The sequence below is a fragment of the Anomalospiza imberbis genome, chromosome 18, assembly GCF_031753505.1.
Source record: "Anomalospiza imberbis isolate Cuckoo-Finch-1a 21T00152 chromosome 18, ASM3175350v1, whole genome shotgun sequence".
NCBI lineage: Eukaryota > Metazoa > Chordata > Aves > Passeriformes > Viduidae > Anomalospiza > Anomalospiza imberbis.
Genome location: NC_089698.1, coordinates 2,834,606 through 2,862,100, shown reverse-complemented (window position 1 = coordinate 2,862,100; position 27,495 = coordinate 2,834,606). Strand labels below are relative to the sequence as shown.

General features: G+C 42.3%; 1 protein-coding gene across 2 annotated transcripts in view; it reads left to right on the top strand.

Annotated features, from left to right (window-relative positions):
• Window positions 1-6,161: 6,161 nt before the first annotated feature.
• The window catches only part of ATP2A2 (ATPase sarcoplasmic/endoplasmic reticulum Ca2+ transporting 2), a 43,672-nt gene continuing 22,338 nt past the window's right edge, over window positions 6,162-27,495 (top strand). The window contains exons 1-5 of one of the 2 annotated variants that reach the window (XM_068208462.1): window positions 6,162-6,519; window positions 7,602-7,619; window positions 7,718-7,800; window positions 14,621-14,725; window positions 18,201-18,339. In XM_068208462.1, the coding sequence (XP_068064563.1) occupies window positions 6,402-6,519; window positions 7,602-7,619; window positions 7,718-7,800; window positions 14,621-14,725; window positions 18,201-18,339 (463 nt within the window). In that variant the 5' untranslated portion in view covers window positions 6,162-6,401. Of the gene's footprint in view, window positions 6,520-7,601; window positions 7,620-7,678; window positions 7,801-14,620; window positions 14,726-18,200; window positions 18,340-27,495 lie in introns of those variants that run through there. The other variant, XM_068208461.1, reaches the window with a different exon arrangement.

The window sequence follows — 27,495 nt, the reverse complement described above, 5'->3', positions numbered from 1 at the left end:
ATTACTAATAACTACCTATGAGTTTGGAGGAAATCCTCCGCCAGAAACACAGAAACTTCAGCTTATGTCATATCACAAAGTGTCAGAAGTCTAAGAAAAGTGGTAGTCATGTGCCATTAGTCCCAAACAATGCCTGAAAATGGAGTCATCTCCATGAGTAAGAAAAGCTGTTCAGTCTTACATTATTGCTACTCACCTACATGGAGTGCACCTACATCTCTTCCTTTCAATCTTGAAAAGTCAGAGAGTGTGACTTTTCCTTGTGATTCAGCAAACACATGGAATGGCAGAAGCCCGTGCCATGGTGGAACTGTTCGTGGCACCGTGCAAGAACTCTGGAAAAAGGGAAATATTTATTGTTGTACAAACACCTTGATTAATGCCTCTGAAAGGGTCAAGAGATTAAAACCCCAAGTTTTAAAACCAAGTAATTCAGATGGTTCACTTAAACCAGAGTCTTACTGCACAAAGCCAGAGTAACTCCTGTGCTCAGGAATGGGTGGCCCACGACCACCAGTAAAGTAATTGAACTTTCTGTTGCACTATTGAGTGCGCTCTCAGTATGAAGTTCTGCAGGTAACTACTACACAACATGATCACAGCTATGACCCTCCTCACCTTGTTACAGAGAGAAAACACAGGGCAGTTCTGTAACACCCTACAAACAACAAACCACCATTTTCTAAACATTGCGCTTGGCCATGCAACCCCCTAGAAGCTCCCAGCCCCATCTACAGAGAGCAAAACTGAGATCCAGAAGCCTACAAGGAATATTTACACAAGACAAAAAATGGCAGCAAGCTGCCAAATTAATCAGAATTAGACCATAATTATATGGAAAAATCAGGTCAGGATGAGATAAGAATTCAAATCATGTGGGCACCAACCAGTGCCTTATTTCTAAAGCTGCTGTGCATTTTTTAAAATAACAGTCCAGCTGATTTCTTTTCCAGGGAACTGACTCACCATCAAAATAAGGAGAAATTATTTTTTCAGATATGTATAATGGACGTTGGTTCTGATAAAATGTTTCTCCCTCCCATACACCTAAATCTCCTACTGACACCAGTATGGGATACACAGATTTCTCCAAGCAGGGAAACGGAGATTTTTGTGGCAAATACTCCCATGGAGTCTTCTGAGAGGAACCAAATGATCATGAATAAGATATAGAAATAAAATAAGAAACCTACCAAGCCAAACTGTGATCTCTCATAGTTACTGTCACCGAGATCAGACTCTGTCTCGCTGCCTCTTTACACTTCCAAGGCAGCAAGGAGCTCTTTGTGCAGGAACAGAGATCCAGTTCCAGAAATCTCCCAGCAGCAACACCATCCTTTGTGTTCACAGTCTCTCAGTCTCTGTGGAAGCCAAATTCTACCTGCTGCTGATACAGGAACACACATTGCCAAGGAATAAAAATTATTCAGAATAAACTCAGATTATCTTAATTATCAACATTCAAACTCATATTTTCTCACTTATTCCTCTGCTGGGTTTGTGTAACTGTTTCATCTCAGTATTTTTTGCATTTTGCCGTTTAAACTATAAGCTTCTTAAAGGGGGAGAGAGGGAAAAAAAAAACCCTTGACATAATACCTTGAATTCAAAGAGCAAGATGACTGGAAAAAATAGTTACTATATTTAAACTGCATTATCCTATGACAGAACTGCAGATTTAAAACCTTTCCCCTTTGATACAGCACTTTTGCAGCATTTTAATATGCCTTAGTAGATTTCTACTGGCTGAAACGTTTTAATAACTGTAATTTCAGAGGAATAAAATAGTACTGTGGGAGGAAGAAACAATGCCCCCATTTGTCACTCATGAAGACTTGTATTTGAAATCAGCCAGGGTGATGAGAGCAGTGAGTTTGGTGGTCTCAACATAAGCCCCATTAGGCAATTAGCCAGTCTGCAAAAATCATGACATAATTTGGCACAATTAAGCAGAATATTCTCACTTTGCTACATTCACTGAAAGAGATCCTATTGCAGGTCAGCATCCACGTGTTTTGGCTCAACAACTGGCATTTTATGTTGTTCTCTTCCATGCTGAGTTTAGCTCCACTCAAAACTATTAATCTTGTTTGAAAATTGAGCTACGAAACATATGTGTTTGTGTACAGCAAGAGACAATTCACATTATGACCAGTAACTCTGCTGTGAATCTGCTTTGCAGCAGTAGGGATGACTTAATGTTATTGCAATTTGAAGGAAAGCATCCTGCAGTCCTCTCTCAGGCCAAATTCCCATTTACTTCAATTAGTAAGCATTACAGGAACTGTTTTAATGCTGCTGCCTGATGTGTTGGCTGCCTCTTCTTAATATATTACAGTGAAAAAAGGTAGTAGGCCAAATGTACGAATCTACACTTCCATTACGTGCATGGAATCTCAGCAAGGCCAAAACTGCCCCATTTTGTTGTGGTTCTTTCCCAGGTACCACTCTAAGGGGTTCCACTCTAATGACAAACTGCAACTTTGCAGCAGCAAAATGAATTGATTTCCTTCCTTAAAAATGGAGAATGTAAAGCTCTCTGCACCTGCTGGAAGCCTGAAAGCTTTCATGAGCTTCTTTGCTTCAGGCAGAGCTGAGGTGCTGTCATATTGATTTGGGTCAAAATAGCCATCTTTAGCTAACCGTGTCCTTTAGCTAACCATCTTCTTTAAGAGACAAGACAAATGTCATGGAAAGCTTTATGAATCCTTGCAGAGCGATGGGAAACAACACTGATTTCAACTCCCAATTCTAAATTTGTATGATCTCAAGTGATGCCAAATTTAGCAGGTACTGCTTCTGCTGCAGTGTCTACATGGGTATTTGTAGCTCCTTCTGCACTGTGCTGTCTAGACCATGAATTGTCTCTGCAAATGTTTCTCAAATGTGTAGCTGTCAGAGGATTTGAAAGGGATCACCTGCAAAGGAATCCTCAGCAGCAGCAGTGGTCCTGCACTGCTAGGGAAGGACAGGGAAAGGACTGTGAAGGAAATGCAGAGGTTATTCTGCCCTGGAAGAGAAAGAACTGTAGAACAGCCCTTAATTCAGTAATTCTTTCAAAATTCACTGAGCCATAATAGAGCACGTGACAGAAATGAACACAGGCAGAGGACTGTGCTTCCAGGTTCTTTCCAGATTTTATCTAGGGTGGAAAAAAAGGGGGAAGAATCAAGTTCTCTCTACTGAACGGACGAGAGAGAAACAACGAATGGGAGCTGTCAAACTGCAGCTGAACTAGTGAACTCCAGAGAATGCCAAGAGTTCTCCAGGATTTGCTAGAATTCAGACTCTGCCTTCCTAGCACCATTTCCTCCTGTTAACAAGTTGGATAGAAAGAACACAGTAACTACTTTATTCTACCCTCTGCCAAGATCTAATTGCATGTGCCATGCCTCTGGTAGGCTTAAAATAATTTTCCATAAGGCCTTTAGGAAACAGGCACAAAAAGGAAACCAAGAATGGCATAGGAAACACAACACAGAAATACAAATAATATGAAATGTGACCTGGGTTTCTTTCTAGTATCATTCCGTTTTGAGAATTGTTACAGATGCTTAATTGTAATACTTTAAAATAGTAAGAAATTGAAAAGCAGGACTTTCAAGTCCATTACATGTGCACTTGTATATGAAGGCTAGTAAATATGCTTGTGTGTAAAAATAATGCTTGGTAAATGTATTTTTACAAAAAAAAACATATATAATCCAGGTTTTGTTAATGTGGCAGAGGGGAAGAAACTACTCATGAAGATATATCGAGCTGTTATTGAAATACATTAATTCAAGTAGCTGGCATTATTCCATATGGGATTATTGTGGAAATGTTTTTTTAATGTTGCATACGCATATGTACATGTTTTGGGGATGGTGGCATCACAGGTTCATGCCATATCAAGAAAATTATTAAAACTGGTTAAAAATTACAGTAAATTGTATAAATTATATGCACCTGTCATGTTGACATTCCTCACCTCTGTAACAGGCTAAGTCTGTTTAGGTGTAGTGTGAGGTATGAAAAGCAGCATAACTGTACTGATGCAACATTTGGCCATGCTGATTAATCCTGCTGATAAGCAAGATGAAATTAATATGGGCACGGCATGGCATAAGTGATTGCCTTACCTGAACTAGGTCATCCGATCTAGCTCAGGAATTTTCATTCAGAACTGCCCTGTGAAGTGTAGGCTGTCAAGTTATCCTTCCTTGGACCTTGGCCATTCACAGAGGAGTCTTTTCGAGCAGTTGCACTTTTGTTAGAAAGGAGATGGGGCCACAAATACCCTTCAACACCATAATTTTACATGGGCTGTCCCCTCTCCATCCCTTTTCTAGCACAGAGGTAAGACTGAGATATTTCATTCCAGATCAGTTTCTTATAGCCTGGTGCTGTGGGTGGTTTGTAAGTGGTGGAAATGCAGATTGTAGGTAGGATCTGCATTTATGTAAGCCAGCACACATGTAGGGATCAGCTCTGGTATTTGCACAGGCATATGTACACAGAACATTACTTGGAACCAAGTTTTAAAGGTGTTTATGCTGATCGGCTCGCTGTGTTGTGCGTGTGCGTTGCAGATGTATTAATGTCAGTTGGAGCTGATTTCTCTTTGGTTTGTGTTCACTGAAGTTCCCATAAATTACCGGGTGGGATTGGACGGATCAGTCAATTTTCTGTGCTCTCTCTGGGTTCCTGTGCCTGTGCCAGGGCCGAGACACGGTGCTGAGGGAAGCTGGTACCTCAGCCCACAGCCGTGCTGAAATCACAGCGTGCAGTTTATTCCTCCTCACGTTATCGCCGGGGCTGAGTGTGCTGTCACCGGGACGTGTGCGACCGCAGCTGGGGACAGTGCTCAGTGCCAGCGCAGGGCACGACCTCTGCGGAGTGACCCCCCGCCACAGCACCGAGGCACACGGCCCTCACCTCTGCACACTCGTGATGCATGAGGCTCCTGTCGCGACAGAGGCCGGTGCAGCCCCACAGAATCAGTCTTTAGGGTTGGAAGGGACCCCTGAGATCACCCAGTCCAACCCTCTGCCAAGACAAGGTGGCACAGGAACGCGCCCAGGTGGGCTTGGAATGTCTCCGGAGCGGGAGAATCTACGGCCTTCCTGAGAGAGTCTCACCCTCACACTCCGACCGGATGATGCTCCTGTCGCGCCAGAGCGCGCCAGCCTCGCAGTCACCCTTTGATGACCGGATGATGCTCCTGAGGCGGGGGCCAACCCCACACGCACCCCTGGACTGCATGAGGCTGCTATCACGACAGGGTGAGGGCAGTGCTCACAGGACGGCTGGCGCTCCTGTCGCCGGTGCAGCTCCGCGCCAACCCCCGCGCCAAGACCCCAATGGCGGGCAGCTCCCCTCAGGCCGCCCCGCTCCCCCTCACCGCGGGCTGAGGCCGGGACAGGGGCGGCTCCCGCCGGGGCAGCAGCGGCGGGAAAGCGGCCACCGCACCTGCGGGGCTGTCCCCGCGCGCAGCGGAAGCGGCGCCACCGCGGCGTGAGGCGCAGCCGCCGCCGAGCCCCGGGCGGGAGCACGGGCGGCAGCGGGACCGCGCTGCGCAGGGGCCGCGCCGCAGCCATCGCCTCCGCCCCGCGGGCGGGGCCGCCAGGATGCCCGCCCCGCGCCCCGGCCCCGCCAATGAGCGGCGTCCACATGCCGCGGCGGCGAGAGAGCGCCGGGCGGCCCCCGAGTTACATTAGAGCCGCCGCCGCCGCTGCGCGACCGGAGCGAGCGGAGGCAGCGGCGGGCGCGGGGGAGCCCGAGCCGTGACGGCGACAGCGGCCTGGGCCGGCCGGGGGGGAGCGGGCTGCTAGAGAAGGACGGAAGGGGGCGATCCTCACCCTTCGCGGGCAGCGGGGCAGCTGCGGCTTTTTCTCCCCCGCGACGTTATCGCCCTCCGTTACCGGGGGCGGCTCGGAGCCGCTGAGGCGAGCGGAGAGGCCGCTTGGCCACCTGGACGCGGCCCATCCCCGCGGGGACCCGCCGCGGCACCAAGGCGACCGCGGCTCCGGGGGCACGCGCTCTCCCCGCCCGAAGTCCCTCGTCCCCGCCGGAGAGGCGACTCGGCTCCCTCGGAGGCGTGAGGGGTGGGAGGGGGGTGGGGGCTTTTTTTTTTTTTTTTTAATTTTTTTTTTTTTTTAAGGGCAGCTTTCCCTAGTTGTTTTTTTTTTGTTTTTTTGTTTTTTTTTTTTTTTTAATTTTTTTCCTGCCCCTCCCGGCCTCCTCCGCGAAGAGAGAGGTGTGCTCGGGCTCCTCTGCTGCGGGAGAGGGTCTATGGTGATAGCACGGGGGTGGTGAGGGCTGAGGAGGGGTCTCGCCGCCGCCCCCGCCGCCGCTGAGGAGGAGGAGAGGGAGGAGGAAGAGGCGAGGCACGGCACCATTTGCTGCTCCCTGCCCCAGCCATGGAGAACGCGCACACAAAGACTGTGGAGGAAGTTTTGGCTTATTTCGGCGTCAACGAGAGCACCGGGCTCAGCCTCGAGCAAGTGAAGAAGCTGAAGGAGAAATGGGGCTCCAACGGTAGGTGAGGCGGCCCCGCCGCGGGGATGCTGCCGCCGGCGCTCGCCCTCTTCCCCCTCTGCTCCCTTCCCCAGCCCTCTCTCCTCGCCCTCATCCTTGCCGGGGCCCTGTGCGAGGCCTAACGCGTGTGCACTGGCAAAGCCGGCATCTCTTCCAGGACCCGGAATAGGAGCGAGGGAGAGAAGATGGCTGACTTGAACTCCACCTCGTGGGTTTCTTTCAATCCCGAGCTCGCAGGGCTGCTCTGGGGAGGAGGGTGTCACCTCCGCTCCCTTTCACCGTAACGGTGGGAAACCTTCTTCCATTCTGAAATGAAGCGCTGTGGGGTTTAGGATTGCCCTTTTTTTTTTTTTTTTTTTTTTTTTCCCGTCTTGACCTTCATTTTCCCCAGCTTTTTAGCGCCTTTCAGCCCCTTATTTTATATTCTTGTCTCCAGTCGGGACACAAAAATCAGTCGATTTTTTTTAATCCTCACTGTTTGGCTGTCCTAGTCCCTTCTGAACTCCCTTGCTGTCGTGTAAAAATGAAAATCTATGAGAAGATTACACGGTGGAGGTGGTTTTTTAGCTTTAACACTGCTTTTATGCCTCTTGGGTTACTAAGTCTAGTTGCAGGAACATAAGGGGGAGAGCAGAAATAAGGACGTACCCTTAAAATGGAGGAAAGAATCTGAAATATTTTTAACCAAGTTTGATGGTTTGTGTTTTTTTTTTTTTTTGAAGTGAATGTGGAGGAAAAGCTTTGTCAGAAAGCATTTGAAGAGCGTGTTGAGCCTTTGACCCTTTGTGTGCAGCAACAGAAGTCCCACAGCTGGCTGGAGTGATGACTTGGCTGAATTATAACCCTTGGCACATTCCTGCGAACCTTTATGTGTCTTAAAATGCAAAACTCACAGGCCCATTCACACACTCTGGTGAAAAGAGCAGCCGTAGTGGGGATTTCAGTGTGTCTGTCAAATCCAGCCCAGCTGAGCATGCAATTTAGGAAGAATATCTGGTGTGGATGCCTGATAATGCTCTAATGTGTTTCTTCGATTATTTCTTTTCTTTCACATGCTTCCTGGAAAAATCTTCCACTGACAGAGCTGCCAGCAGAGGAAGGTGAGCATGGTTATGAAATCTCCTGCTAATTCTTGTTGATAATTCATTTAATTCACATGTAAATGTGCATGACTCAATGGCTTTGTTACATATTGCAGGAAAAACCTTACTCGAGCTTGTGATTGAACAATTTGAAGACTTACTAGTTAGAATTTTGTTGCTGGCCGCTTGCATATCTTTTGTAAGTATGTTTTATTTATTTATTTTTATTTCCTAGGGTTCTGTATGGCAGAGTGACATATTCCAGTGTATATGACCTGCACATACTGAAATTATTCTTTTTTGCTGGATAGATGCAAGATTGCTGTCTCTTAAACTAGTTCCTTGTGATGAGGTTTCTGTGTGATGGCCAACAAAAATTTTGGGGAGTCTTTCATTGCATGAGTCATAAGTACACCAGACAGGTATTTTAAAAAGTGCTTCTCATTCAACACAGTTTGCTTCTTTGAGGTGGGATTTCCCAATGCTGCTGTTGGCTTTGAAAATTAACCTTGAGTAAGTAAGTGTTTAACTGGACATTCTTCTTGCCTTTGGGTTAATCTTTATCAAGCTTGATATATAATCATTGGAAGACGTTTTTGGATGCAAGGCAGACTGTAAATAGAATCTACATGGCGAATATTCCAGTTGCCTTCCCTTTCTGATAATAGCAAGGTGACAGTTGTTGCTTTTGACAGTGACAAGAATGTTGACGGCTGTGATGGCACCATTGTTGACCAAATTTGGTAACTGACCTTTGGATAGTCAAGTCATTAAATGGACATCTCGCTTTGCATACAGGACTCAAAGAACAAGAACGTTTTTAACTTTTTTTTTCTTTTCTAAAAAAAAAGCATGATTAGGCAATCTTCCTATATTATGTGTAAATGGTATGTGCTTGCTGAAAAACTGGAAAACGGAGTGAAGACTCAGAAGGAAGGTGAAGGCTGTATTTCTTGGGGAGCTGGACAACAGAAACAAAAGCTTGCAGAATATTAAATTGTTTAGGTAGGGAGTAAAAGTTTACAGTAGACTTTGCCCTGGAGTTGTAATTAACTACTTGAAAAAAAAATAAATGCTGCAGCTCTTGGGGGGAGTGGAAATTGTGGTGACTCTTTAGCTAAGGGCAAGCTAATTAGGATGGGCAGAGGAGACTGTGCTCTGGAGCTGTTGTGTGGTGGGGGAAGGGTTGCCCTGGTGCTGCAGTTTGTGCTGTGCTGGGGATCTGCTCTCCCCACACCAACACCTTCCAGAGGGCTCTGGCTTTGGGTCTGTAATTCCCCAGTACCAGCTGAGCAGTGCCTCAGTGACATCAGACCTGACCATGGAGACAGATGTGCTTCTCTCACTCCTCTGTTTCCTGGAGAGGAAATCAGGCTGGCTATTGAAAATTGAATAAACAGTCATTGAAAAGCTTTTTTTCTTTTTTCCCTTTTTCCTCACAGAGGGTGAGAAGGGAATATTCGTCTTTTTGTTCTTGAAAAGTCAGGAGTGTTTCTGTCATCTCATGAGACAAATGTCAGCATAGAAGTTTGTTAGCTTTCCATGCCAAAGTAAATTAGTTGTTTTTATTATAAACAAGTAAGTGAAAAATCAGATTTCCCAAACTAAAGCTTTGATTACTGAGTCTGAGTTAAGTATGAGACCAGACTGTCAGAGGTCATGGAACATACACTGCTCAGTCCTCCTGGAAAACTTGATTAGCAGCTGAATTCACTTGCTTTTTTCAGTATGGTTAATTTCTCTATCTAATTAAGAGGAGACTGTAGTCTAATGGAGTGTGGGATAGATCTGGGTTCTCTGCTTCTGTTCAGCTGACATGGTACATGACCTTGGACTCCTGCTCTGCCTTTTCTGCCTTCTATTTTGGAGCTACAGAGGCACACTAAATTGATGTTAGAAGTAAAGATTTTTCTCTGGTGAAAAGTAAAACCCCTGTAGATCTATTATAATTTTGGTACTTTAAAAGTTCTTCCCGTTTGTGTTTGTTTCTGGTGTTTTCTTTGCTCAGAAGGTGATCATGTTATCTGTTTTCCTTGGGTTTTAACACTAATTCTTGGTGAAAGCATAATACAGACTTTAGTAGTAGCTGTAAAGCACCATTGGATATGTTGATACAAGGATTGCATTACTGCAAAAATAGGATGTAATTACATCACCTAAGTTCTGGTGTTCTTGACCAGCTGTACATTGTCAGTTTAGAAAAATTAAGATGGAGGTATGAGAGAGAGGATCTCGAAGTATATAGATAATTTTGGTTTTTTGGTGTTGAGGGAGTTTTTATGGTGGTTGTGTTACAATCATAAATCATATTAGTTTATTGCCGTTAGAACTGCCTGCACAGTAACACACATCCGTAACCTGCACTGGGTTTTGTGCAGAAACATCCCTTCTCATGTAGAATATAAACTTGTGTTCAGAGTGCCTTTTGTGCCCTCTGCTCCCACACTGCCTGTCAGGTACGTGTCAGTAAAATCACTCAGAGCAGCAGCTCAATCTGTGTCAGCCAGGCTGACTGCCGGGGTCAGATGCTGCGTGTTTGTGGGCTGTGGATCCTGTGTCCTACATTCCAGGTCAGAACTGCTGTAAGGGATGTGCCTGGTTAGTGAAAGCCTTAAGTATGGCTTTTGAAGAGAAACAGTATAAATAATTTCTGATGGATCTGTGCATAGACTTGTCTCAGTCTTCTGTTGGATCTGTGAAGCCTCTGCAGAAATGAACCTGTGGAGTGTATTCATGGCTTTTAATTCTTGATACTTGTGTAGCATGTGCTCAGATCTACAGTGTTTACTGAAAAGAACAGCTTGCTTTGCAGTATAAATGATTTTGACAGGTTGCAAAACGTGAACTGCATCTGATGTAGAATAATTCCTTGGTGAAGTGTGGCTGCTTTAAGCAGTGGTGTGTGCTGAACTCTGCAGTCTTAGCTCTGCATCACACCTCCTACAAGGTGCAGCGTAGGCTATAAACTCTACCAAAACTTGAAGTATTTGTACAGCATCCTAAGAGCATTCCCTCCCCTCAATTATTCCTTTAATTCCTAAGCTGACTTAGAAGCGAATGTCCTGAGAATGTTTTCTAATAGTGGATATCTGTGTTTAGATTAAAACAATACACTGTGCTTTAGCCCAGAGATTGTAATAGCCTGTAAATTAGCATGAGTACAACCTAGCTTGTGGTAAAAGGTGAGCAAAGGTCCCCTTGGAGAAGTAGGATGTGTCAGTAACAGTGTTGCAGGCTTTGCCCTGAAATCACCCCAAAAGCTACCTGTTAAGGTCAGCAGCAGTGAGTGTGTGGCACAAGATAAGGGTTGCTGTAGAATGTGACACTGACATGCCTTTAGCTAAACTTAGATTGCTCATTAGCATGACGGTAGGGGTGATAAAAATGTGAGAAGTCATTGTGATTCCATTTTATGTTGCAAAAATTAAACTGTGGGTGACAGGTATCTTTTCTCTTATTGCTGTGATAATATATTCATTTTCAGAAATACGGCATAACATTGATGGGTGCTTACCATCTGTGAACTCAGTAAAATTCTTAATTTTGTGCTTATACATGTGGTCAAGATGTTGGTTTGTGTTTGAGATTTTTTCCTCTGACCTCCTTGTGTAGCAGACAAAAGTCTCTACTGAATCATGGAACTAAAAATGGCATGTTTTTTCTTTGTTACCTGGTGTTCAGTATAACTGACATGGATGGAACAGGACTACTGAAATAGTTTTCATCTGCTTATTTTTAAGTTAATTTGTACTGAAAGGAGAAATCACTAAAAGAGGAGTTTCTGAGCAGGACTTGATACTCTGTCCAAAATATATTAAAACTGAAATCACACTATCCTGTGAGAAGAAAACTCTTAAAAGCAGTCCATGTGTTTTGTATGACCTGCTTTAATTAATCCGGGGCTTCTTTTTGTTGGGATGAGATCTTACCTCTCCCAGCTTGCTTCTAAGTTTCCATTGTCAAAAGGAAAACAAAACAAAAATCCCTGTTTGGTTGCTGACAACAAAGTATTTGCTTTTCCTCTGTTAGTGGTGAGCGGGTACAGCCTGCTGGGCAGCACAGTTCTGTCTCCAAACTCCCATTCTCCAATTCAGTTGTTGTTACCTCAGATGACTAGGTATCATTAAGTAACTTGTCTCCATAACTTCGCTGACAATAGAGATCCTTCACTTGTAGAAATGGAAAAAGCTGCGAGGGCACTTGTGCTGTTCCAGCCGCTTCCATCAGCGCTCACCTCATTGCTGGCTGGCTTTGGCACTGTACCTCTGTGCCCTTCTTACAAATAACCAAGTGCTGTTTGCCTGTCATTGTGTATCTTTTGCCTCAGAGTCCTGCAGGTCCACCCCATTAGGCTTTGTTTAAAATAGGCTCTGCAAGCCATAGCTCTGGCAGCCCTGAAGCAGATATGCTGAATGAAAGTTGTCCTTTAAGCTGCTTGTGTTGGCTGTTGATATGGGGCTTTCATGTCTTGCTATTATTTCCCTTATATTTGTAGGCTTGCATTTCTCTTGAGCAATTATCTTACTCTTTTCTTATTCTTCCTACTTTCTAATGCATGGTGACTTTACCTATTGACAGTAGTGCCTGACCAGAGCATTGGAGATCAATGACCTGGAAATGAAGCTGTTCTACATGGGAGTTTTAAGTGATCAGGGCTGAAACATGGTGGGGCTCTTCTGAGTAGAAATTAAAAAAAAAAAAAAAAAGAGATCTCTCACTGTAAACCTCTCCAGGGTCTTGAAAGTGTGCTAGTGGAAACTTTCTGACAAGGACTCAGTGACTTGGACAAGAATTGTCTAGACTTTACCAGGCCTTGGCATATGGTCTGTTGTTACTAAAAATGCAAAGCTAAATATTTGTTATTGCTTGCTCTACTTCCTCTTTGTTTTTCTTGCCTTTGTTTTGTTTTTTTTTACTTCAGACTGCTATCAAATAATAAACCGTGTCTGTTACAGAATGTGTTGTGTATCACAAATATCCTAAGTGAAGTGTTAATATAGCTGTAGTCTGCTATAGCAAAAACAAGAAGTTGCAATGTATTGGGTTATTTTACGTCTATGTTTACTAAATTGTTCTAGAACTAGAGCTTGGATTGTTCAGTGATAGCAATTGTGTAGAAACTTCTGGAGAAATGTGTATTGCTGGCTTCCAGGGTTAACTAGATACTTCACTTTAGTCTTGTCACAGATTGATAATTTCACCAAAAAAACAGCAGCGAAAATTTAAACCTTCCGGCTCCATACTCTCAGGAACTCTAATTTCAGTTCATCTGCTCTTTTTGAAATAACGGCTTATTGAAAGAAAGGATCCCTTGAAAACTTAATTTTGGCTCTCCTTGACATACTTGGATCTTGCTGTCCTTGTAGCTCCTTTCCTCACCTGTGGAAGTTGTGGCCTTTCTCAATGTTATTTTACAGCACACATGGTCTTAAATCAGAAAAGGTTCTGGTTTAATGTCGTGTAAAGCAGATGTTTTATTTCAGTTAACTTTGTAGGTGCCTGCTCAGATAAGCACATCACAACATAATTGAATTTATTTGCTTTGTTTGGAAGCAAAGCGAGCTCTACAGAACTCCAATAAAGAAAGGGAGGGAAGAAACAGATTCTGCTGTCAGCGTGTGACCTTGTGTACCCTGAGAGATCTGGAAATGCCCTGTTGGCCTCTCCTGTAGCTCCACGGGCAGCAGCAGCTCTGGTGCAGAGGGGAGGCTGCTCGTGGCACAGGGATGTGTGCGGGGTGAGCAGGGACAGCAGGGCCTGTCCCACTGCCCCCACAGGGCAAATGGCAGGAGCTGTTCCAGGGATTGGAGAGATCCCAGCTAAATCTGTTCTGCGGGGGGATTACACAGACCCTTGAAGTGTTGTGTTACCAGTTGGAATGTTGCAGTCGTATTAATCGCAACCTGGATCTTACAAGTTTATCCCTTTGTAATAAAAATTTCTTGTTGCCTTGGATTTGCTTGACAGTCTGTTTTCTGCTTGAGGCTTTCATGCTGCTTCTCCTTCCTTTTGACATCCTGGAGTGTCTCACAATTGAGCAATAGCTTGGAGCAGCTTGTTGGTGGAATCATGGGCTTGCTTTAGTAACAGTTTGCTCGCTGCAGTCTTCTAGTGATTCAGAGTGCTGTTGCCTGACTACCAGCCCTAATTATCTCAACACGTTGTTCCTATTTACTGTCACTTTCCAGGCTTCCTGTTGCTCAACACGTTGACGAAAACGCTCTTCCTCTCTGGTCATGTTAACTTGACTTTTCATCAGTGACTCCAGCATTCTGTGGAGGCCCTGACATGTTCAAGTCAAATGAATGACAGATACCTAACGCTGGAGTGCACTTTTAAAGCAAATGAATTAAAACAAAATCTATGTGGAGCCTTTTATGCAAGTCCTCAAGTTTGATTTACCTTTTAAAATCCAATTTTGAGTTTTATCAGCTACTTGATTTACAGTCCGGCTTCATATATAACTATACCATTCACCTGGGTGCTTCAGTATGACACTACTTGTATTTAAATAAGTAGATGATTGGTTTTTGTATGGTTTTTGTATCTACTCATGGAAAACCTGTAAAGCTGTTTCCGTTTGTGTGGCTAAGTTACTGGTAAAGGCAATTAACTTGCTTAAAATTCAGGTTCTGGCAAGTTTTTAGCATTTTAGGCAGTCAGAGTAATCTATGTCCTGTTTTATGCAGTAATTAAGTCATTTTTTTCACTGTCATAACTGTTGTCACAACTTCTGCTTTCACTTCTAAAGCAACAGTAGCAATTGTTTCCCAGATAAATAGCTTATTCCTTTAAAAGAAGAGCAGCCTCTAAAGTGAACTTTGTACTGCTTTAGTAAAGATTCTTTCTCCTTTTCCATTGCATTTTGCCAACTCATTCATGAATTACAAAGCTACAGACTTGGTAGATTGAGGGGTTTCCAAAAGTGCTGAAGTCTAAGCAGTTGAAACTTAACAGGCATAAAGTTTGCAAGGTGTCTGTGTAAATCAGGAATTTAAAGCACTGTGTTTCTCTTGCAGGTCCTGGCCTGGTTTGAAGAAGGTGAAGAAACAATCACAGCATTTGTAGAGCCTTTTGTAATCTTACTCATATTAGTAGCCAATGCAATTGTGGGAGTGTGGCAGGTACGCAGTTTTACAGCATCAAATCACAAATGTTTTGGGGTTTTATGGTTTAAGAGGAAGCACTTTACCCTGTAGTGCTGGGTGTTCTTACAAAGCAAGGAGGATGTGTTGCTAACTCCAGATTCCTAAGAGTCAGCAAACCATAAAGCTTCTCAACAGAAAGTGTTGACTTAAAGGTAAAATGAAAGCTTCAGAAGTGTTGCCAGAAAGGCAGAATGCCCATCAGTGTGTTTGGTCACACACTGCTGAACACATGAACGAGAAAGGCCAGAATAAAGCCCTGAATTCAGGCAATAAATCAGGCCTTGCAAAGCTAAGAACAATTGGGGTGGTTTGCTTGGGTTTTTTCCTGACTAAGGAACAAAGGATGGAGCACTTGTAATCTTGTTTCTTTTCTGTTTCCTCTTAAGACAACTGTTGTGTTTTAGTAAATTATTAATACAGTATTAATTCTCCCTATTCAATTACTATAGTACCTATTAAGTGTACATCCAAAGACTGCATGTCTGTCAAAAGGCACAAGTTTCTAAAGAAAACATCTAAATACCATAAAACTTTTCCTACACTGTCAGCTGTGACATTAATTTGATGCCTTTTTATAAATCATATAGACAGTAGTACCATAACATAAAATCACACTTCATGAGATGCCAAAACAAAAATGTTCACATCACTTCACTTTGCTATTTTGATCACTTTAGACAGTGGATGTTTTGTTAGAGGTTTTTTTTTCCGGCATATAAAACACGTTCTAGGATTTCTATGGTAAGTTCTTTGTATTATTGGTTGGTTTTGTTGGGATTTTTTGTAAGAGGGGTTCCTAATGTGCCATAATTACTTGCTCTCTTAGTTCATGAGGCTTCATGCTTTAAAAAATATCAAACTAGTCAAAATAACAAAAATTAAGAGCAGGAGTCTTGTTAATAGGTTACAACATATTAGAGAGGACCCTGCCTGCTGGAAGAAGTGGCCTTGAGTGGCATTGCTGCCCATTCCTGTGCTCTGCTTTGTGCTGTCCCAAGTGAGCTGGCTGAAGAGTGTTCCTCAAAATTCAGTTTTTAGCAGTGCCCAGCTTGCTGCCTGCCCTGCTGGAGCAGGATTGCAGGGAAGAGATAATGTTGGTCAATGGGTGACAGCACTGCCCCCTTAAATGACATTTTATATTCAAGTCTTCATAAAGTAATTGTGCAAGAGTTAATGTTTAACTTGAAACTCTTGAGTTGCAGCTCTGCAGGTACTAATTTTAAGTGTGAAATGGAAGCTGAAGCTGTCTGTACAGTTTGAGGATTTTTCTTGTGTAGTTGTTTCCCTGTTGTAGGAAATAATCAGGGGTTTTTTTCTGATGTCACAGTATGCAATGAATACCTCTGTATATTTCTATATGCATGGAACTTCATTGTGAAAGAGTTGCTGCCCAGATGAAGTGACTCATTCCCTTGTTCTAATGGGCATGGAAAATCAGCCACAGTACACAGTCTCCACCCATAAATGTATCTGTTCCTACAGGTACCAGATGTGAGCACTGAGTCACAGCTCTGCCGCCCTCAGCCTTTCCTCTCACGTGCACCTTTCCCCAGGAGCACCTGCCAGTGCTCCAGTGCCTGCAGGGTAGTCTGGCTACCACAACTTCAGGCAAACTGCAGCAAAAAGACTCAGTCTAGCACTCTGAGCTGGCTGCATGAGCTGAATCATGGAATTGTTGAGGGTGGAAAAGATCTTTAACATCACAGAGTCACACTGTTAACCCAGCACTGCCAAAGCCACTGTGAAACTGTGTCCCTGAGGGCCATATGTACATTTTAGATACCTGCAGGCATGGTGATTCATCCGCTTTCCTCAGCAGCCTGTTTGGATGCTTGACAACCATTTCTGTGAAGAAATTGCTGCTAATACCCAGTCTAAATTTCTCCTGGTGCAACTTGAATGCTTATTCTTGTTCTGTTCCTCTTCTAAAGAGTGACAAGGTTCCCCCCAAGCCTCCTTTTCTCCAGCTGAGTTCCCCCCCAGCTCTCTCAGGTGCTCCTGGTGCTGCAGATCCTTCCCCAGCTCTGTTTCCTTCCCTGGTCATGCTCCAGCCCCTCTCTGTCCTTGTCAAGAGGGGCCCAAAACTGCCCCCAGAACTGGAGGTGCTTCAGCAGTGCCCATCCCCTGTGCTCTGATCTTACTGGCTGCACTATTTCTGCTCCCAGCCATGTGCCATTGGCTTTCTTGGCCACCTGGCCAAAATTCATGTTGAATTTTTATTTCTCCTTTTGGAAGAAAAAGTTCTGTTGAAGTAACCTTCATTTTGTTGGGCTTTAGGGTTTTGCCTCGCAGTCAACAGAAAAGCAATGTTGGTGTTCTAGTGCTGAGGAACAGAATTAATTCACCTGGTGGAATATGGGCTGGTATTACTTGCACTTTTATGGCTCTGTGCTGCTATCTGCCCTGCCAGACCCTGAGTTGTGCCATGTAAATAAATGCTAGTTCCTTAAGGTAGTTTTGGTAACAGTCATTTTCAGCTGCACTTTTACAAGGAACTAGTGAGTTCCTCAACTTTTGAATTTCTGATGGTTTTGTTTCTGCTTTGACGTGCAAGGAGGAATTTTTTATTATCTGGAAAGGCTGATGTATATTTGAAGGGCAGATGTTCTAAAAACTCTGCACTCTACCATTATCTATAATTACCAGGGCTAAATGACATTTGTTCTTGTCAATAGGCAGGGAAATGGAAAATAAGTTCTTTCTCCAAGAGCTGGAGAAGGAGCACTGATAAGCTGCTGGTTTCTGCAGTTGTTCTTTATCCAGGTGGCATCACAATACTGATACCAATCTCTGCTAGAGCTCAGTGAGAGGACTGCAGCTGAGATAGGAAAGCTGATGTGTTGGTGGAAATCAAAAGGTTTTCCTGTGTGGGGATTAATCAGAGTTGGTAAATTGTTTGGAGATTTTGGGGGAGTTTCTAGTGTATGCGTTAATTTCACTTCAGCATGACTTGATTTGCTGAAATAAAGTTGATAATAAGTTGGCTTCATCATAACTTGATCCTTGATTTGTGTCAGTAAATGAAATTCAGCAGTGCTGGTCCACTCCAGGCTGAGTGTAAGCTGCTCCAGCCAAGGTACAGCCAACACCTACATCCACAAATCTTAATTCTGGTTAGTGCTTTTTTTTAATGTCAAAAAGCATCCATATGTGACATGGAACTCTTTGTGTGGCCTCCCTGCAACAACACTGTGGATATTCTTGATGGAAAATGCTGCAGCGTTGAAATAAACAATTTCTGTGTTCTGAAGGCCCACAAACACCTGAATTACACTCTAATGATTTCCAGTCAGCAACCTCCTAAGGGGAGGGGACACAAAATGTTCTGTATGAAGAAATATAGCTGAGCTGAGTTGGTAGCATTCATATGATAATGCTTTTGGAAAATGGGATCTGACAGGCTTATTTTCCTTGAAGGCTTTCAAAATTACATATTTTTGCTGACTTCTAGGAAAGAAATGCTGAAAATGCTATTGAAGCTCTTAAAGAATATGAACCAGAGATGGGCAAAGTGTATCGACAGGACCGAAAAAGTGTCCAGAGGATTAAAGCAAGAGACATTGTCCCAGGTGATATCGTGGAAGTGGCAGGTAAGTCCCACTTATGTGGTGCATACAGGCATTAGCATATTAATGTAAAATTGTTGTGGGGCTTTGTCTTAGTGATTTGAGGCCCTGGGGGGGAGTTTTCAAACACACTTAAGTATATGCAGGGGATTGTTCTTCCAATTGCCACTTAGTTTAATTGCTAGGTCTGAAAGTTAAGGCATCTTAATTGGAGTTGTGGTTTTAACATTTGTCACAAATTTAAAATTTTGGTTTTTAGTGTCTGGTTTAAGAATGTCTTAAAGCTTGTCTGCTTTTCTGTCACAAAATAGATATTTGTTCCTGGTGTTGAAATGTCTGCAGTTTCCTTGGGTTTGGGAGCACAGAGATTTTTTTTTTTGGTCACAGTCTGTTATTTCATCTGAATGTGTTTCTCCAGCTCTTAGGCTTGTAGTAGCAGTGCCTTTGAACTTCTCTTCACAAATGTCTTCTGTCCTCTCAGCAAGTGTGACTGGCATGTGACTTCACTGTTTTCTCATCTTTCACAATTCTTTATTGCTCCTTCTGACAATTTGCTGTCTAGATCTCAGATACATGAGCTATGCAGAGTAGAGCTCCCTGTTTCTCCTGGGTAAGCTTTTGAAGTGCCAGTCTTAAAAGCCTGGACTTTTGCCTAGAGCTTTGTAATATCTTAGTTTTGCTCTAAAAGCTGTGTCTTTGTCTGGAAGGAGTGCAAAAATAGAAGGGTTATATACTTCAAGCTAAAACTCCATCATTTTGGTGTTAATGCCATAGTAATAAATTTTCTCTGAACTGGGCTTGACTGTTCTTTCCCAGATAAAACTAGGTGGCTCTTGCTGAGTGTCAGGAGTGTTACATGTTCAGATTTTGTAGGTCATTATCGACTGTTAACTGAGTGATTTTTTTTCCCTTGGGAACAATGCAGGGTGTACATCAAACTTACTTTGCACTCGTGTCACTTTGATTTTAGAGGTGGTAGCTGTCTCAAGAGGAGATAAATATATACCCTTAAACTTGACTATCCTCCTGTTTTAATTAGCAGGCAAAGAGAGTGTGCACTCAGAATGAAGTTGGTGCTGGCTGCCTGCCCAGCTTTCTTTCCTTGAGAAACTTTAATGTTGGCTGAGCCCTGTTCTGTGCACAGGGTGGTTCAGCTACACGTCCAAATGCAAAGTGATGATAGTGAAATGAAGGGTGCACTGTGATGCCTTGTCAGTGACTGCGCTCTGCCTCACTGCTCCTGCTCTGCATGGCCAGAGCTGCGTGCTCTGCAAGGGGGGTTGTTTCTGCTGTGTTTGACGTGTCCTTTTGAGGCAATCAGAACTGTATCAATTACAGACTCTGCAGTAGATGGCTGGGCCAAATCTTTATCCCGTTTTTAAATGTCAGCAGTGGAATGGTGGTTTTGGAAGAAGCTTTCATCATGGGAATACACTCGGTTTGTGTTTTTTGGTACTTTAAAGCAGAGTTGGTAGAATTGGGACTTGATGAATGTGTGTTTTGCATTGTTTGGGGTATCACTGAGGAGAAATGCTGGATTTTGGTGCTCTGGCATGTATACGGAGCACAGAACAGTTTCTCCTTGATTCATAGCCATTTCAGAAGCGATACAGATTGTGTTTTCATCTTCAAATTTAGCTTTGCCTTTATTCTGTATGAGAACACCTGGGGGATGTGTGGGCTTTTACTTACCTGCTGTATATTGTCAGTACCAATAAAATCAATTACTCTGTTTAAAAGGCCTATGTCTGAGGGAGAAAAACAAACTGGGAATAACCAATGTGCCTGTAACACCAGGCTGCCTTCAACTAGCAGTTTCCTCTTTATCGTAGGGTTACTATTGCATTATTAAAATCTGCTAGTAGAACAATGATTGCCCAGCATATGTAGAATTCATTTTTTTTAAGATAAGGACAAGCTTAAGCCAGTATGCTCATGTAGAAACCCAAAAAATATCCAAGTTTTATGACTGTCCTTTAAGATAGGTGGTCTGGCTTCTTGATGGATTGTAGAAGCTTTTCTGGGTAAAATACTCACTTAAATTTGTGGATCAAACAATACACTTAAATTACCTTCACTTGAAGCTGCAGTTGATTATAAGTCATGTGGATGTTTAATGGAGAAATCAGTGCTTCAGTGTAACACAACTTCTGACACTGAAATAATAAATTATTGTAGCTAGACAATGATGAGTTTTAATTGTAACTTTAATTCTCTAACTGAGAAAACCCACAGAGCAAGTAGAGAAGAACCAATAAATGCATCGTGTCCCAGCATTGGTGTCAAGACCTGGAGGTGAGAGAGACTCTGTGCATGCCTGTGCCTCAAGTGCAGCAGGACTGTGATGGCCTTTGACATGTTGTTTGCAAAAAGATGGCCATGTAGGGAAGTGACAGAGCCCTTCATGCTGGGATACATATCTGGCTCTGGAATTCCTGGCCAAGTGCCAACGACATTCGTGTGTCCAGGCAAATCTCTTTCAACCCTGTGGCATAAACAACCAGGTGATTGGTTTCTCCCCTGTGCTGATAACTAATAGTGAACGAATTTCTACAAGTCACCCCTTGCAAAATAGTTGCATTTAATGCTGTAACAGCTTTGCTAATTTGAAATAGCTGTGTGTGGGTCTGACACAGAGATGACTTCATTGTAGGAATTGTTAGGTTGCTATTGATACATGCAGATATTAATTTCTTAACTGCATGTTGTTAGGAGGACTTTCCTCCATGTTCACTTCAGCAGAGATGGTGGAAAAGGTGAACAGAAGCTCTTAGGGATGTTGGGGTCACAGATTTGGGAAGTGTGCCTTAAATTTGCTTGCAGACCTGTGGTGGGCATGGTTCTCAGAGCTGTAGTGTGTGATGGTTACTAAGCTACAGAATCTTAGAATTTGTGAAGTGACAGACATCCAGATGCTGTCCTCACATGGCTTTTCAGTTTGCCTGCCTTTAAATGGATTATCATATTGTTGTAGAAGCTGGAGGTAATTGCAGGGTACACTCTAAATCTGTAACCAGGGGCTATCTTAATAGATTAGATACACTTTGATTTAGTTAAGTTTTTTGTTTGCTAGGTTAAAATGACATTTTAAAGAGAAATTTAGAATAGCATGGCCCTACTTCTTACAAGTTTTGTATGAAGTTAGCCTGAATAATTGGGATAAACTGGTTGTAAATCATGCAATTTTTTTAAATAGAAGCACATTTGGGAGCAGAAATTACATTTGTTCACTACCACTGTATTTTCCAGCATAAAATTTTCTGGAGCAGATACAGTGTATCTGAGTTTCTGTAATTTTATAAGTGAAAGTTCAATAGTTGCAGTCAGTAAAGGACCAAAGTGCAGCCACAGTAGTTCCTCTTTTTCCTGAATTTTTGAAGGATGGTTCTTGTCATCTGTTACTGTATCTGTAAGTACTCAACATGTTAAATATACACAGAGTTGCCAGAAGCTGTTGTTTATTAAATTGGTGTATATTCCAGATTACTTAGTTTTATACCTGGCACAGAGTAGGCAAGAACTACTTTGAGGCTTTTTATTCCAACTGCAGAGCACTTCAAGGCTCTTGGGTGCCTTATTATAAAGATTAATTTTGGGATGAAGAAGGTCAGGAAGGAAGATTCTTGATGTGAATTATGTCACTCCCATGTGGTTGTGAAGAACTCCAGATTCTCCCTGGTGGTACAACTGAAAACATGGATGTTGCAGGTCTTATTCCAAAACATCTGGGTCCTTGTGCCTGTGTTACTTCTCTAACAACTAGGATTGATTTTCAGACTTAGTGCTAGAGATGCAGGTTTACTTTTTCTGGGAAAATACTGAGATTGAAAAAGATAAGGAAAAGGTTGGAGGAAGGCTTAAGAACAGAGAACTGCTGGAGGCTGCTCCTGAAGCAAACTGCTGAGAGCTGCTCTTGGTGGGGAAAAAGAATTTACTACAAATATTGTGGGTGTTTCCTTACCAGGTGCAAACTGTTGGGTCTGGGTTTTAAAGCACATATTTTGCTTTTTTCTCCTGAAGTACTACTTTTGAACCAGAAAAGAGAGGAAAGTAAGATCAGTGGTTAATAAATACATGTACGAGTAGTGCATAAATCTGTGAGCTTCAATGAACATTTTGGCCAGCACATCAGAGGCAGCTTGGGGATAACCAGACACAGTCCAAACTCCCTTCCATACTTCACTGAGTCTGGAGTTATGTGAGGTTTAGCTCAGGGCATGGCCTAAAATTGTCACTTTTAACACACATTGGAAATATTGCAAAACACATTTCCAATGTCTACCCCAATTCTTGTAGCATTTTCCTTCAGGGTTACCAAAGTGGTAAAAATAGCAAAACTAATTCTGGTTTAGTTGCTTGAAAATTAAGAACATACCCGATACTCTGTACTCTGACAGAGCTGATGCTGAGTGGGTTTTATTATAAGGACCAAGAGTACTGAACAAAAAGCTTGGACATCAAGATAATGTTCAGTTGCTACTGTATTACCCTGGCAAAGGAAGCTCTTTTTTGGTTTTTTTTTTTGTTTGTTTGTTTGTTTGTGGTTTTTTTTGGGGTTTTTTGGTTTTGTGGGTTTGTTTTTTTTTTTTTTTATTTTTATTTTTTGTTAATTTTTTTAAGGCTAAAGAAAACTTGCACTTGAAACTTTGCTGCACTTCCAGAATTCTGACTTTTGCTTCTTCTGCTACCCAAATGCAGCATAACCTGGAAACAGGACTTCAGCTTTGGTGTGCAGAAGTTGTTGTTCTCTACCTGACCTGGCTTAAGTTGAAGCTTAACTTACCAGTGTGTTCTTTCTGCTATTAGATATTTTTGTAGGCTGATCACAAGAGTTTTGCATCTAGCAGGCAGTGGTATAAATAGACCCACTAATTAAAAGCTAAAACTAGACAAATGTGGTTTAGAAGTGAGTGCAGACTTCGAAGCAGGGTCCCTGTCCATCAGCACATCTTATCTGATGTTCTGGTGCTCTCTTCAGAGAGAACGACAAGTCTGTTTTTAGGGAATGAAAAGAAACAAGTTTAAGAAAAATTTGAGTCTTATGTACTGTTTAACACAGTATCTCCATTTCTCTCTTCCCTCAGTTTTGACCTGGAAATACTTTGCTCCCAGAAAGCAAAGCTTTTTCTGTCCTTTTGGTTTTCCTTTATGAGAAAACAATATATATGTGTTGTTTAAACTTTTTTAACCTCTACCTTGAGCAGCTCCTGGGTTAGGATACTCACACCTTGCATGCACTGTGCAGTAAGCTCTGGGGATATTTTCTATGCCCAGAATGCAGAAGGTGGATGATAGAGGCTGTTTCATGCACGTTGTCTAATGCAAAGAATGAATTTAAATGTATTGTTCTGTCACCTTGTTAGTGAAAGCAAGTGCTGTTTTACTGCTATGGTTACAACTGTTGGACCTTTGCTGGTGTAATCCGTCTCGATGGAAAATAAATTTTACCTTCCTGGTTTGGAGTGGAAACTTAGACTTAAAATTTGGTTCATAATCTCTCTTCTAATTTTGGCACTTTTGACATTCTTGGCCTTGTATGAAAGCTTAGATGGACTCAGTTATGTTTCTGTTTTGTACAGCTTCTGATTTTTGGTACCATTTTATTGTGCCCTGTTCAGGAAGTGTTAAATACTTAAAACCTGTTACTACGGAAGAAAAATTCTGTTTCTGATGGTCTAAGGAAATCAAGCACAATAGGAAGATGAGATTGTGTACAAGGGGGGAAGAGGAGCTAAGCTGAGCTTGTGTTAAGGAAGTTTAATACAAAAACCAGTTCTGCTGGAGCAGCTCTACCTCTAAATAAAAGCAAACCATTCTGTTCAGGTGTGAGCTTTAAATATTACTGTCCCCAGCAATACTCAGTTCAACACTCAAAAAATCCTCAGTTTTGTGTAGCATCCCTTATGTGTCAGTTTAAATCTATTCGTTTCAATTCTTTAAATTTGGTGGTTTTTGGCAATAGTTTGGGGATGCTTTTACTCAGTTTCAGGAACTGTTTGTGTTCCAAAACTGTTCAACTATAGAATAATTGGAGCTGTCCTGATAATCTTTATTACAAAAGTCCAGTTCCAGCCCCCAGCGTGCTGATAGCAGATCCAGGGTGACACGGGCTTTGGTTAATGATAAACATAAATAAAGTGTGAGGTACATGTTGTATATGAACAGCTCCTCTGATATCTACAGGAAGAATTACTTTGATTTGCTGCGATCACAAAAAGGGACTTGCTGCAAACAGATCATTTTCTTTGCTTAGAAGAGGAATTGTTCTTGTAACACATTAACATAAAAAAAGAAGCAAAACTGTTTATAATGTACCTGCCTGTAAACCTGAGCAAGTCTCCAGGAGTGTGAGGGGCCAGAGTTAACAGAGCTGATATTGGTGTTCAAAGTACACATTTCAAGCCTCAGTTTTGTTCTGAGGAATGTTCTATGGCATACTGGCTTTTGGGGTACAGTTAATTGCTTCCTGAGCCCGCTGCCACCAGCAGTTTTGATTAGAAAATCTGGAAGATGGATCTCAATACACTATATTGAGATATGGTCTAATAAGTTGAGACTTGAAAGAGGAGTTTGGTCCTGTTGTAGTCTAAGGTTCTTTGTTAGTACCCCGAAGTAACTAAAAATACAAGGGACTGAAATCCACTCAGCTTTACTAGAGTAAGCATCCCATCAATTCTGCCCATCTTCCTGGACTGCTTAAAGCACAAACTGCCATAGCCTGCAAAATTAATATTGTATTTTAGCTGGAGAGGTCTCCAGGGAGTGTCTCAAACCATTGTCTGACAGAATTCTGAAATGAAATATTTAATTTTATTGCTATGCTGGAAACTGGTAAAGTATTGAAAGGGATATCAGTGCTCAAACGGAACACCCAGGTAATGATCATTGCACTGTAGGACTTGGTCGGTGCCAAGGATACAATCGGGACTCGGGTTTCTTAATAAAACATTCTGTACTTGAAGTCAGCTTGGGACAAGTCTGTGGAGAGGCAGGGTTGGACTGTGTAAAAATCACATATCTATGCCAGTGATTGTCCATATGGAGGGAACTTGACCCATAACACTGCCACAGCACTGGGAGCAGGAAGAGAAGGGCTGGGAGCTTGAGAAGAAAGGCTGAAGTGTTGGGTGTAATCAGTGGGAATTTTGAAAGCTGGCATTGCTGGTTAGATGGCTGAAGAACCCAGTATTTGAAAGTACTAAATTATCCCTGTTTACAGTGAAAAGGCAACTGACGTGAACTTTAAATTCATATTGCAACAAAGTACTGCTCCAGTTTCTACCAAGGAGTAAAAACTGTAAATTGTCTGTTTCAGTGTAGACTCATACACAGTTAAATAAAATGGATATTTGTCTTTCTTAACCCCTGTCACGACCAGATTGTTCTTACACAGGCTCATTTATTGTGTGCTGAAGCTCAGCATTAAAATTCTAAAATTCTGTGCGTGAATAAAAGGATCCTGTGGGTAAAGGTTCAAACCAAACCCTTCTCACTCCTCCAGACAGCAGCCAGTGCTGTAGCTGGTGGGGCTGTTTTAAATGTAGTTGTGTATTTGGCTACATTATTATTTCAGAGCACGTACCTGGGCAATTTTGAAAGCAGCTCATTTTATTTATTCAGAGCTGTTGTTAAAATCAAGGGACTATTTAGGATTAAAAACTTGGGTTGAAATAATGGATGAAAATATTTCTGCAACTGACTTTTTATTTTAGATGTCAGACTATGGAATTATATCGTTTACTGTAGCAGCTCTGTGCTGAGCAGCACAAACACATAATCACTTTCTCATTTCTTTCAAGCCTTGGGTATTACTTCCATTGGTTCTGTGGACTGAATTATATGAATTTTTAAAAGCCTCCCAAAAAGCAACAACAACCTTCCATTTTTTTTTCCTGTTTTAACGCATGTGTTAAAAAAGCCTTCTCTTTGTAGATGAGATCTGTAACACACTGCTCACTGAAAATTTCCTGTGGTTCCTCTCTGTCATAGGATAGCTTCCTATTTATATTCAGTTTCAGGTGTGCTCTTGAAAGTATATTCAAGTCTATAAATGACTTAGTCTCATAGTAGTTGTTATTTTGCAAATAGCTGTGTAAAATATCTCTGTAATTGACTCTGACATACAGCTTTCCTGCCTATTGGAAATGCCTTGAATATTTTACTACAGCCTTCCCAGTCAGAGAGGGTGAGTGAATAATGTGTCTTATCTTAAATCGTTGAGATAAATTTATGAAGCTGCACTGTCGTAATAAATTTAACACTTCAGTTCTGGTGATTCAGGCAATTGATAACAACAGTAGTAGTTTTCATGGAAATACCGATGTTAATATCAACAGTCTGTTAGAGGGGTCTCTCCAAGTATTTTAAATCTTGTGAATATTAAGTTTGAACAACTTGGAGAAGTTCAGAAGTAGGTTAGCAAATCACTTGTGAACTTTGCCATATGTTCTGTTCAGTCGCTTGAAAGTTTTAAGATGTGTTTTTTTAACAGCTTCTCTTCTGTGTTCTGCATCTCCAGCGATGCTGCCAGACGTGGTGCTGTGGGCTGCCTGCCGTTCTGCAGTGCTCTGAAGATGTTTGTGCAGGTTGCCAGACCTCTCAGCACACTGCTCTGAGGGCTTGGCCTGTCCAGCCATATCTGCAAGGCAGCTGCTACTGTGTGTCTGCAAATAACCCTCCTCGGGACACCAGGAGAGCAATTGAATAGTTTTGCCTTTTTTGGGCTAGGTCACCGTTTGTCTAAGGCTATTTTCTCTTGCTGCTCAAGGGCATTGTGGCTTAAATTAGTATTCACATGGTATAATGACACATTTGTGGCTGGATTTTTGTCCCTTCATATGCACATGCTCACAAAAGCACACATCTAACTCTACAGGCAAAACTATACAATGTTTTGCTGGTTTTAGTGGTTGGAGTTACTCTGAATTTACAGGAAGTCACATGGTGCAAGTTTTCCTAACGTTTAAGTAGCACTTCATTCTCCTCTTCAGGGTTTTGTTCCACAGTTTTCTGCTCCAGGTTGTGAGGGGTTGGATGAGCCAAGGCTGTGTCACCACTGTAGAGCTCTTCATGATATTATTTCTTAATGTGCATTATTGCTGCTGATTGCATAAGCAGTTCCTGCAGGACTTGCAGCTTATTTTAATTTCACTGCGGGGACACAGATTCCACCTACTGAAA